Source organism: Mustelus asterias, chromosome 12 (genome assembly GCF_964213995.1).
Source record: "Mustelus asterias chromosome 12, sMusAst1.hap1.1, whole genome shotgun sequence".
NCBI classification, from domain to species: Eukaryota; Metazoa; Chordata; class Chondrichthyes; order Carcharhiniformes; family Triakidae; genus Mustelus; species Mustelus asterias.
This window is the reverse complement of record NC_135812.1, coordinates 75,371,487-75,384,581: the sequence shown is the minus strand read 5'-3', so window position 1 is coordinate 75,384,581 and position 13,095 is coordinate 75,371,487. Positions and strand designations below refer to the sequence as shown.

The window sequence follows — 13,095 nt, the reverse complement described above, 5'->3', positions numbered from 1 at the left end:
CATTAAAGTGGAGTCACAGGTGGACAGAGTGGTGAAGAAGGCATTCGGCATGCTTGGTTTCATTGGTCAGAGCATTGAATACAGGAGTTGGGATGTCTTGTTGAAGTCGTACAAGACATTGGTAAGGCCACACTTGGAATACTGTGTGCAATTCTGGTCACCCTATTATAGAAAGGATATTATTAAACTAGAAAGAGTGCAGAAAAGATTTACTAGGATGCTACCGGGACTTGATGGATTGAGTTTTAAGGAGAGGCTGAATAGACTGGGACTTTTTTCTCTGGAGTGTAGGAGGCTGAGGGGTGATCTTATAGAGGTCTATAAAATAATGAGGGGCACAGAGCCGCTAGATAGTCAATATCTTTTCCCAAGGGTAGGGGAGTCTAAAACTAGAGGGCGTAGGTTTAAGGTGAGAGGGGAGAGATACAAAAGTGTCCAGAGGCGCAATTTTTTCACACAGAGGGTGGTGAGTGTCTGGAACAAGTTGCCAGAGGTAGTAATAGAGGCGGGTACAATTCTGTCTTTTAAAAAGCATTTAGATAGTTACATGGGTACGATGGGTATAGAGGGATATGGGCCAAATGCGGGCAATTGGGATTAGCTTAGGGGTTCAAAAAAAAGGGCGGCATGGACAAGTTGGGCCGAAGGGCCTGTTTCCATGCTGTAAACCTCTATGACTCTATGACATGATGCTGCCACTGAGTATTGCCAGCATTTTCTATTTCTATTTTAGATTTGCTAACATCGACAGGGTTTTGCTTCAGTTTAACACTGCTTCAAAAGAGCAGGTGACCCTAGCTCAGTAACATACTGGTTGTGTGTGGTCAGCATTAATGTCATAGAATAGAATCGAATCGAATCATAGAATCTCTACAGTGCAGAAAAAGGCTATTTGGCTCATTGAGTTTGCACCAACAACAATCCCACCCAGGACCCATTCTTGTAACCCCACATAATCCCCCTGACACTAAGGGGCAATCCCACCCAGATCTGTTCCCATAACCCCGAGTATTTACCCCACTAATCCCCCTAACCTACACATCTTGGGACACTAAGGGACAATTTAGCATGGCCAATCCACCTAACCTGCACATCTTTGGACTGTGGGAGGAAACAGGAGCACCCAAAGGAAACCCACGCAGACACGGGGAGGATGTGTAACTTTTAGGCAGGATACTGACTTACAGTCATTCAGTCATAATCCCACGGATGGTGGCTTCGCATCAATGGCTTCTCAGCCAAGCACATAGACCAAATGTCTGAACCTGCGGCTCCTCTCGTACTGAGCAGGATTACTATTGCAACAACACTTTGTAATCATCAGTAGGGTAAAACTAACGTGTCTCATGACGGTCGACACAGACAGTAACAAGAGGCTGGAATTAAACCCGGGTCCCTGGCACTATGAGGCAGCAATGCTAACCACTGTGCCACCGTGCCGCCAAGATGTGGGACAGGAATCTGTTCAAAGTCATGCGTGATTTTGTTAGAGTAAATAAGGAGAAACTGTTTCCAGTGTGAGGAGGGACAGTGACCAGAGGGTTACTGGTTTAAGGTAACTGAGAAATGAATCTGAGATCCAACATGAGGAACTTTTATTTTAAGAGCGTGCGATCTGGATTTTTGTTGCAGAGTCAGGTTTGCTAAGCCGGAGAGTTCCTGGCTTGGCAAACCCAACCTTTAAAAATGTCCTCCTGCAGGTTGGATTTTCGGTCAGGGATGGAGGATGGTCAAATCATTGGAGACGGGCGACTCTGGAAATGGGGAGGGTTCAGATGCGGCCCTTTGTGGGTCAGGCACCTCGGCTACATATAAAAAGTGACCCTTCGGATATCAGTCCTAGTGGCTGGGACACGTCAGGGGCCTTGGAGGAGAGTTGTGCATCGATCAGGTGAGTGTCAAAGCTCTAAATGTTGGCCACGATCTGAGAGCAGATTGTCCATCATGGGCTTTCCCTATGGGAGAATTGTTATTGCCATCGCCAAATGGAAGTGCGCTGAGCTAAACCACTGAGTGTTCAGACACCGCCATGGAGATAACATTGTCGTGTCATCACTGCCTGTTACAGAGAGTGGGCACTAATTTAGTGAGCGGGTTCGGTAGGTGAACGAACAACATTGCCACACTCATTACCCCATCCACTTGCCCCATTGCTGAGCGCAAAATTCTCCATCCTCCCTCGCAGTGACAGCAGAGCATGAACGGCTGGAAGATTCCCCCCTTTGTTATTTCATCTCCTCTGCTCCCCACCCTATCACAGAGCTTCCCTTTTGTCCTTCCTGTCCCCGCCCCACTTTGGCCGGCTTATAAAAACTCTATAAAAACTATAAAAACGGTGGCCCAGTGGTTAGCACCTGCTGCCTCACAGCGCCAGGGACCCAGGTTCGATTCTGGCTTGGGTCACTGTCTGTGTGGAGTTTGCATGTTCTCTCCGTGTCTGTGTGGGTTTCCTCCGGTTTCCTACCACAGTCTGAAAGACATGCTGGTTAGATGCATTGACTTGAACAGACGGTGGAGTGTGGCGACTAGGGGAATTTCACAGTAACTTCATTGCAGTGTTAATGTAAACCTTACTTGCGGCTAATAAATAAACTTTACTTTTACTTTTTTTTCTATCTTCCTTCTGTTGTGAGGAAAGGTCACCTCCACCAAAACAAGTAGCTCTGTTTCCCCAGATGCTGCCTGACCTGCTAAGCATTTCCAGCATTTTCTGTTTCAGATTTCAAGCATTTTGTTCCAGTATTACAACTGAAAGTTTTGTGATCCCATTAAAATAAGAGGAAATACAACCATTTACAGAAGTAATTAAAAGTGTACAAACATGTTGAAAAGCTGATTGTTTCCAGCCTTCTAAACTAATTGACTGTATCATTATATTAACACGCAACTGTTGACAGAATTTCACATTCCATTTACAGAACAAACACCACCATCTGTTGGCTAGTTTGATGATAGCAAGTCAAACCTCTCATTCCCAATGTCTTGCTGGCATATTGTGCCGAATGAGCAAATCAGAATTTTCCTTCCTTTTGTAAAGAATCTGAGCCTAAATATGACCCAATGGGCTGGATCTTGCGGAAGGCTTTTTTTACCCCTCCTAATGGCCGCCTCCGCATAAAATGCCCTGTGGCCCCTCGATGTTGCAGGCCTAGTCAGGGGTCTATACGGCCCCGGAGTGTCAGCCATCCCATCGCCAGAGATGAGTGTTGATGAGGCTGGTTTGGGACTCAGCATGGAGGTGCCCTCGCTAGCCTGCACTGCAATGCAGAAATGAACAAGGTACAATATCCACCAATCCAATTCCCAACGGGAGTTTGTCAGAGAACCGTCCCAATGTGCCTGTCGTCATGGGGTTGGGGTAATTCGGCCCATCAGCTGATATCACAAACAGTGGAAGTATCTCAGCATTCTGTCCAAGTCTACAAAGCTGGCTACCATTTCATTTCTAGAAAAATGAATAGTGAATAAATTACCATTTTTTGTAACAAATACATAGGAAATAGGAGCAAGAGGAGGCCATTTGGCCCTTCGAGCCTGCTCCACTATTCATTATGATCATGGCTGATCATCCAACTCAATAGCCCAATCTCACCCTCCACCCCCCAAAATTAGGCCATTCGGCACATCAAGTCTGCTCCGCCATTCGATCATGGCTGATATGCTCTTCATCCCCATTTTCCTGCCTTCCCCCCATAACCTTTCAACCCATTATCCAATTAAGAATCTGTCTAACTCCTCCTTAAGTTTACTCACTGCCCCAGCATCCACTGCATTTTGGGGTAGTGCATTCCACAGATTTACAACCCTTTGGGAGAAGTAGTTTCTCCTCAACTCTGTTTTAAATTTGCTACCCCTTATCCTAAGACCTAGAATGCCCCCTCCACATCTACTTTATCCATACCTTCTACTATCTTGAATACCTCAATTTGATCTCCCCTCATTTGTCTAAATTCCAGAGAGTATAGGCCTAAAAGTGCTATATCTAACTGCTTCTTGAAAACATCTAAGATTTTGGCTGTAACAACTTTCTGTGGTGGTGAGTTCCACAAGCTGAGCACTCTCTGGACGAAGAAATTTCTCCTCATCTCTGTCCTAAACAGTCTACTCTGTATCCTCAGACTGTGGCCCCTGGTTCTGGACACACCTCTCATTGGGAGCATCCTTCTTGCAAATACCCTACCTAGTCATAGAATCCCTACAGTGCAGAAGAAGGCCATTCGGCCCATCGAGTCTACACCAATCACAATCCCACCCAGGCCCTATTACCGTAACCCTACATATTTACCCTGATAATGCCCCTGACACTAAGGGACAATTTAGCATGGCCAATCAACCTAACCCACACATCTTTGGACTGTGGGAGGAAACCGGAGCACCCGGAGGAAACCCACGGAGACACGCGGAGAACGTGCAGACTCCACACAGACTGTGACCCGAGGCCAGAATTGAACCCGGATCCCTGGCGCTGTGAGGCAGCAGTGCTAACCACTGTGCCACCGTACAGCCCTATCCTGGCCCTGTCAGAATTTTATAGGTTTCACTGAGATGTAATGGTACAACATTCTGCACATATGACATGTAAATGTTCCACAGGCATTGCCCAGTTCAAGATAACTGATCCCATAGTATAAAATGTAAAGGTGCAATCCTTGTTAGCAGATAATTACTTTATCAGTGTGTTCAGCTGCACAGCCCGAGATGAAATTGTTATGACCCCTGCTGATGTTGCATTGATGTGGAGATGCCGGCGTTGGAATGGGGTGAACACAGTAAGAGTTTTAACAACACCAGGTTAAAGTCCAACAGGTTTATTTGGTAGCAAACACCATTAGCTTTCGGAGCGCTGCTCCTTCGTCAGATGGAGTGGAAATGTCAATTTCCACAATTTCCACTCCATCTGACGAAGGAGCAACGCTCCGAAAGCTAATGGTGTTTGCGACCAAATAAACCTGTTGGACTTTAACCTGGCGTTGTTAAAACTCTTACGATGTTGCATTGCACAGGTTTCCCAAAACCCAGAAGGATAACTAGGAACACCGGTTTGGAGTGGTATATGTGCTTTTTTGGTATAATGTGATGAACGATGTATAACCCAGTGAGGAGCAGTCCAGTCCTTATGTAAACAATTAATAAAGAATATTTATTAACTTAAAAGGAAAATAAAAACACACATGACAAGAAGAACTATAATACAATATAACACTTAAGTAAACTGATGACTATACAGACACAAATTATCCCTTGGTCCCGAACTACCTAGTTACCTGAAACTCTGAGACGTCCCTTTTCCCAAACAACCTCCAATATTAAGTAACACAGTGAGCTAAATCCAGCAAATAATTACCACATACAGGTTAAGGTAGCCACGTCTGGGAAACAGTCTTCCGGTTCAGTGAAGGCGGAAATTCAGGAGCCTCTATCTGCAATTGCTGTAGTTCTGATGTTAGCTGTGTTGTTCTCCCTCCTAGTTAGTGCTCAGCAGTTATTCCATTTCTTTCCCTTTGATGTTATCCACCCTGTTGAGTTGGCTTTTGGCAGATCTGTCAATTTCTTTATCTCTTCACTTTGGAGTTAGCCCTTCTATAGCCCCATTGTTTTCCCTAGACACATAACCCTAGGGCTGTACGGTGTTTTTCCATGGATAGGCTATTTTGCATGATCTTTTAACGCTTGTTTGATTTTGTTTTTAAGTTTCCCCAATTCTTAACAAAATTGACATTGATATATTATACCTTATGGAAGTAAGTAGAACAGCCAACAGGATTGGGCATTCAAGTGGTGCCAAGGTTAAAGGGAAGGGAAGATGGACAGTTGCTACCATCAGGCTTTGGTTCTAGGTAGGATGCAGAGTCACTTACTGGCCTGGAGCTGGAAGGATATTTGTAACATCACTATATGTTGTGGGCATCAAATTGAATTTCAGCATGTGGCAGACAGTATGGATTCTACAAGAAGTACCCTTTCCTGTGCCATTTGCTGACGTTATGCTATTTTGTGTTAAACCAATTAAACTGAATTAAACAAACCGAGGGACAAATCAAAAAGCAGCCACTTAAAGGGATGCTGCATCAATCAAAAACAAATTGCAAAGGAAACTTTAAACATCAAACCCAAAATGTGATGAAAGGGGTCAGTAAAACACCCCAGTCCCTACGGTGCCCACCAGACACAGAAAGCCTCAATGGTGCCGGCAGACACACTGCCCACATTATATATCACATGGAATAAAGTTTTGTAAAGTTTATTTACTAATGTCACAAGTAGGCTCAAATTAACACTGCAATGAAGTTACTGTGAAAATCCCATAGTTGCACCTGTTCGGGTGCACTGAGAGAGAATTTAGCATTGCCAATGCACCTAACCAGCCCGTCTTTCAGACTGTGGGACTAAACAAGAGCACCCAGAGGAAGCTCAGGCACAGACGGGAAGAACGTGCAGACTCCACAGTTACCCAAGCCGGGAATCAAACCCAGGTCCCTGGCTTTATCAGACAGCAGTGCTAACCATCATGCCACCATACTGACTTGGGTTCGATATAGAATGGATGGATGAATCAATACTGTGAAACACTGTGACAATTTACCACTCTGGCTGAAGAAGGAGCACCGATGTGTGTGTCCGTTCAAATCTAAATTAACTGGCTGAACTATTTCAATTTGCAAATTTCAGCAGCATGCCTTCATTAATCCACAATGGTTGATGCTATATTTTTAATTACACATCTTTATAACTTGTAGATTATTCATACATTGAACAGCTTCATAAAAGAACTGTACATTTTCAACACAAATGGTAAAGCGGAATTGCAGAATCACCCCGACAAACTGAAAATGTCATCATTCACTCCTCTTAAAATTGTAATGGTCATTTGTGACTCAAAACCCTTTGACAGAGTGCTGGGTGGACAGACTGATCCATGAGCCTCTCTAACTCCATTCATATCACGCTCAGTTTTTGGATGTTGGGGCTTCAGCCAGGGTTCTTGTTCTTCAATTAAAAGAAATCAGTGATGCGAATCTGCATGGCTCTCTCAGCCTTAGTGTGGTAAGTGACAGGTCCATGTTGTTACAACGTAACCAATGACAACATGCTGTGGTGGTCAGCTAACCACCTGACTCGATAGAAATAGGAAGCAGAAGGGGATTGGGGCGAAACACTTGTGGTCCAGGGCATGGCATGGTACCGAAGAATCTTTATTAAACCTATACTTTGGATTGACTTTGTGAAGTTGGTTTTTTTGTTTATTGTTGCTTGCTACTAGAGTCTCCTTACTGCTGGACAAACAATGTAATACATGAGTTTTGGGTCCAGTGGTTCTAAGGTAAATTTAGTTCCCTGGGAAATGCCTGACTTCCAGTCAGTAATTGTTGACAGGACAACGGTTGAAATCGAGAGGTCAGTATGTGAGAAATTGGGCACAAAATGCTGAATTACCGAGAAAAGCCCAATAACCAGACTTTGACCCAAAATAAAAAGTAAAATCAATCTAGAGTCAGAAGTGAAATTTTTAATGTATCAAAAAAGGCTTTGAACTGCTCCTGTTTTCTCAAAGTGTTGGAAGTACCAGGTTTGGAGAGTTGCTGATGAGTGTTAAGCAAAGGGTGCACAGCAATGATTCCACTGTGAATCTCAATGTGGAGTTTTATTTCCTCTACTCATTCGACTGATGGAAAATCTAGATCTAGACTCACAGGTAATTAGAGGTGAGCAATAGCTGAAGATGCGGCCACATTCTGTGGAGGAATTAAAAAATAATCCAGCCACAACAATTGATCCTCACCAGAGAATAAGACAACTGTGTGTTTTGGGCACGTCAACAAAAACTGAGGAGTTACCTCAGGGCCAGTAAGTCAGCAGTTTTATTTATTGTTCACTTTCTAAAGAACAAGGACTAAAGCTACCTTAGATCTCAGGAATATCAATCATTTCATTAAGGAGAATATATTAGTCACCATACAATGAAAGAAATTGGCCCAGAGACCCTCAGCCATCAGCTTGAAAAAATCACTGTTGTGTGTCCTATTGCAAGGCATTCAGCATTTTCCTATGATTTGGGCTGGAATTCTCTGACCATTCTAGATTCCCGGCTTGGGTCACTGTCTGTGTGGAGTCTGCACGTTCTCCCCGTGTCTGCATGGGTTTCCTCCGGGTGCTCCGGTTTCCTCCCACAGTCCAAAGATGTAAGGGTTAGGTGGATTGGTTATGCTAAATTGGCCCTTAGTGTCTTGGGATGCGTAGATTAGAGGGAATAGCGGGGTAAATATGCGGGGTTACGGGGATAGGGCCTGGGTGGGATTGTTGTCAGTGCAGAATCGATGGGCTGAATGGCCTCCTTCTGCACTGTAGGTGATCCTATGATCCTTGCTCCGCCATCGCTGCCAGCGAGAACAGGTAATTTGGCACTCAGCCAAATCTCCGTTCACTGCAGCGGGACCGGAGAATCCCAGCTGCGGGCGAAGTCGGAGAATCCAGTCCTTGAAGTTTCTGTGAGGGCAGAGCTGAAATCTAGTTCCATCGTAATGCACACAGCAACACAACAGCTATCTCTGCTTCCACCTTGTGGTAGAAGGGTTGTCCTGGATAATGACACCCATCAATTTTCAGACTGATGAAAGGGTTTGCCCTTTACAGTATTAATCTCTGGAATAGCCCTGGGTCCTACAAGGGATCATCGCCTTAGAAAAATAAAACTGTATCCATTGTCACCCATAACACATAGCCACACATTTACATAATGACGGGAATGTTTCATATTTTGTCAAAATGTGTACATTTTATTTTTTTGCTGATATGAAACTGTAACATTTTTTTCTATGACACACCAAGTCTGCTCTACATTTTGTAATATTTCATTTATTTTCAGTTCAGTTTTTCTCCAGGTTTTAGACAAGAGACCACAGATGAGGGAGTCAGCACTAGTTTATTTCTCAGACATAGCCACTAAACCCTCTAATTTCAAGGAGTGTTTATCTTAAAGCACTATAATTATAATATATTTTCAAGTGAAACATAATGCATGAAACAAGTGTTTATATAACAGATATATTATGTTCTCCCATAACTCTACACTCTATGATCATTTAAAATAGGTCACTGCACGGGGCAATGTTTTCGGTCCTGTACATTACGAAGACAATAGCCACATAACTAGTCGCCAGTCTCGCCCTTTTCCCTTAAATACACAGTATATTTTAATACAACATTTACAGAGACATTAATTAAATTCTATTCATACAAGGTATTCTGGCATGATAACAAGTAAGATTTTACAGCCACAACAATCCATTGTAATAGTCACCATCCACAAACAGACTTTTTTGTTTTAAAAAAAGTACAATACTGACAACTTTCGTCCCTTTTTTTCTGGCTAAACTTTCAGAAGGATTGGCAATTGCCAGACTCTTGTGTGCATGTATCATACGAATTGAAACGATATCACTGTGTTTAGCACATTTCTCCTCTGAACTGTATAAACAGACAAGTACAAGGATGTGTACAATGGAACGCAAAATTATATTTTCTATGATCACTTATATTACATTGGAAATATAGTCTGGGTTTTCATTTTGTGAACAGCTACTTTAGAATTGGATTTAGTTTGCGATTCTGTAAAACTCTAGGGGGTCAAAATCTTTGACTGGTTGTTGCCACGGGTACACATTAGAACGGTTACACCAACAGTGCTTGTCGACTTAATCCTGAGTTCACCTTCTCCATCTGTCGGACAATGAAGATTTTCTTTTGATAATTTCCATACTGTACGTTAATCTACATTTTTCTTTTTGGCCCACCTTTCTGCTTACTCTAAGGATGAGCTCATTCCAGTGTCTAACAGAAAGGGCGCTCCTTCTGTCAACGGGAAGGTTTGCAAATACAAGACTCTGACCTCCTAGTTGTGGAAATCCATTCTCACTGAAGAATCAGAAGTTTCGCCAGATACAGAAACTCAAATCACTGTCCCAGAAAGACCATCTCCTTGTAAAGAAGATACATAAACGCTGATTTTCATGTGGGTGTGAAAATATCATTGTACGATATGCCATTATTATATATTATGAAAATATATAAATCAAATTAAGTAGTAGGTTGAAAGGCCAAGTTCTTTATTGAAAAAATCATTTTGGCAAGGCTAAATAAAAAGTTAAAAAAAATTGATTCACAAACAACAGAACAGTGTTTTAAAGGGCTGACCAACCACACTCAAACCAAAGCAACATTTTTCTCTTATAGAATTCCATTCCCGTCATCAAGGGAAGCAGCTTTCTTTGCGGCTATGTGGAGAGATGCCCACTTATCTACCATCCTGTAGATGTAATATATGTACAGCTTGAGCCACACAAATGGGAGTGTTCATTCGTCATAGGACAGTACTTTCTGACTCCCCATCAGAATCTGCTCTTATTCTACAGTCTGCCCCAGAGTTTGTGCAAATTTGGTCTGAAGATTCAGTGTAGAGTGCGTCATGAAGCTCCACTGACTGTACAAAAGAGGGATCTGGATTGTCAATATCTGCAAGCAGTGAAAGGAAATGATTCATTAGCAATGATACAATTTCACCATTATAGCACACACAAATATATATACTTTAAAAAAATGTCATTCCATCAAACATCCTTGTTAGTGCCATTAGCTTGTGACAAATAATAGGGATGCCACAATATGGTTATCTGACGACTGATTCTTGGTTCTTTTCGCATTTTGTCCCTGGCTTTAGATCCTGCCAATTCTGTCCCTTTGCTGCTACGTAGCTGAGAAAGTTTAATGTAGATAAATATTATTTTGCTCTTCTCTGTATGTCAGCTTACGGTGCAATGTCTCAGCTATATACAGTCCTATTGTGTGCACAGCATCTCAACCATTAAGGAAGGTGGGCTTAAGTTGGATTGTGACCTAGGCAATGTTTTCAAGTAGGAACCAGGTCCCATTAGATCCTGCTACGCCCCTGCAGATTGACCATCGCTGGATTTTCATGTCCCCATTGAAATCTGTTAACTGTACCTTTAACAAACTTAGTGAAATGTAGAAACTCTCGCTATATTTTTCACCAGCATTCTTTAAATAGTTTTCTAAAATCCTAGAAATATAAAATCTTACTACACAGGAGAGTATTTGGCCCGTCACGCCTTGTGTTGACACTTTGAAAGTTATCCAATTAGCCTAGCTGACCTTTTCCTCATATCCTTGCAAAATATTATCATGTTCTAGTACTTATCCAATTACCCGTTGAATGTGACAATTTAATCTGCTTCCACCGCCTTTTCAGGTAGCGGAATCCAGGTCAGAATAACTGATTGATATTAGTTAACTAATAAATATAAATTTCTGCAACTCACCTCCAGCTCTTTTGCTAATTCCTTTAAATCTGTGTCCTCTGCTGACTAACCTTTAGGCCGGTGGGAACAGTTTTCCCTTATTATTCTAATAAAACCCTTCATGATTTTGAACATCTCTCTTGAATTTCCCCTTACTGTTCTCAACTCGAAGGTGAACAGCCTGGGCTTCTCCAGTCTAGTAAGAAGTCTCACAACACCAGGTTAAAGTCCAACAGGTTTATTTGGTAGCACAAGCTTTTGGAGTATCGCTCCTTCTTCAGGTGAGTGAAGAGTTGTGTTCACAAACAGGGCATACATAGACACAGACTCAATTTACAAGATAATGGTTGGAATGTGAGTCTTTAGAGGTAATCAAGTTTTTACAAGTACAGACAGTGTGAATGGAGAGAGGGTTAAGCACAGGTTAAAGAGATGTGAATTGTCTCCAGCCAGGACAGTTAGTGAGATTTTGCAAGCCAGGCAAGTCTTGGGGGTTACAGATAGTGTGACATGAACTCAAGATCCCGGTTGAGGCCGTCCTCATGTATGCGGAACTTGGCTATCAGTCTCTGCTCAGCGATTCTGCGTGGTCGTGTGTCCTGGCTGGAGACAATTCACACCTCTTTAACCTGTGCTTAACCCTCTCTCCACTCACATTGTCTGTACCTGTAAAGACTCGATTATCTGTAAAGACTCACATTCTAACCATTATCTTGTAAATTGAGTCTGTGTCTATGTATGCCCTGTTTGTGAACACAACTCTTCACTCACCTGAAGAAGGAGCGACACTCTGAAAGCTTGTGCTACCAAATAAACCTGCTGGACTTTAACCTGGTGTTGTGAGACTTCTTACTGTGCCCACCCCAGTCCAATGCCGGCATCTCCACATCATGGCTTCTCCAGCCCCTCAAGGTAATTGAAGTTCTCTCATCCCTGGTTCCCATTCTAGATATTCTCCTCTGCACCTTCGCCAAAGAGTTGAAAGTGTCATGCCCAGAATATGACACAGTACTCCAGCTTAGGGCTAACGGGCAATTTACAAAGGGTTAGTCCAAATTCCTTGGCTTTGCATTCTGTTGCCCTATTTAGAAATCCATGGACCTGAAGCCTTCATTAACCAGCTGAAATAAACACAGGAAAGCTGGAAATTGCCCAGCAGGTCAATCAGTCGCTGAAAGAAATTAACAGGTTAATATTCAGGATTGGTCTTTTCTCAGAACTAAGGAATTCTGATGGAGTGCCACGCCTGAAACATTAACCTTTCTCTTTCAAGTACTGATCAACTTTTTTTTATCCGTTCGTGGGACATGGGCATCACTGGCTGGCCAGCATTTATTGCCCATCCCTAGTTGCCCTTGAGAAGGTGGTGGTGAGCTGCCTTCTTGTTGTGCACCTCTGGCATCTTGTTCCAGCCTTTGCTTGTTTTCTGGTCAATTCTGTTTAACACAATATACTGTTGCTTGGTGGGGATGGCACATTAGTAAGGGGTGGCACGTTGGCACAGTGGTTAGCACTGTTACCTCACAGTGCCAGGGACCCGGGTTCAATTCCAGCTCTGGGTGACTGTCTGTGTGGGGTTTGCGCATGCTCCCCGTGTCTGTGTGGGTTTCCCCCGGGTGCTCCAGTTTCCTCCCACAGTCCAAAGATGTGCAGGTTAGGTGGATTGCCCATGCTAAACTGACCCTTAGTGTCCAAAGATGTGCAGGTTAGGTGGATTGCCCATGCTAAACTGACCCTTAGTGTCCAAAGATGTGCAGGTTAGGTGGATTGCCCATGCCAAATT

General features: G+C 43.1%; 1 protein-coding gene across 3 annotated transcripts in view; it reads right to left on the bottom strand.

Moving 5' to 3' along the window:
• Positions 1–8,757: 8,757 nt before the first annotated feature.
• Positions 8,758–13,095, bottom strand: part of LOC144501580 (rho GTPase-activating protein 44-like) — a 345,975-nt gene continuing 341,637 nt past the window's right edge. For 2 of the 3 annotated variants that reach the window (XM_078225439.1, XM_078225441.1), the window contains one exon: positions 8,764–10,509. In XM_078225439.1, the coding sequence (XP_078081565.1) occupies positions 10,358–10,509 (152 nt within the window). In that variant the 3' untranslated portion in view covers positions 8,764–10,357. Of the gene's footprint in view, positions 10,510–13,095 lie in introns of all 3 variants that reach the window. The other variant, XM_078225440.1, reaches the window with a different exon arrangement.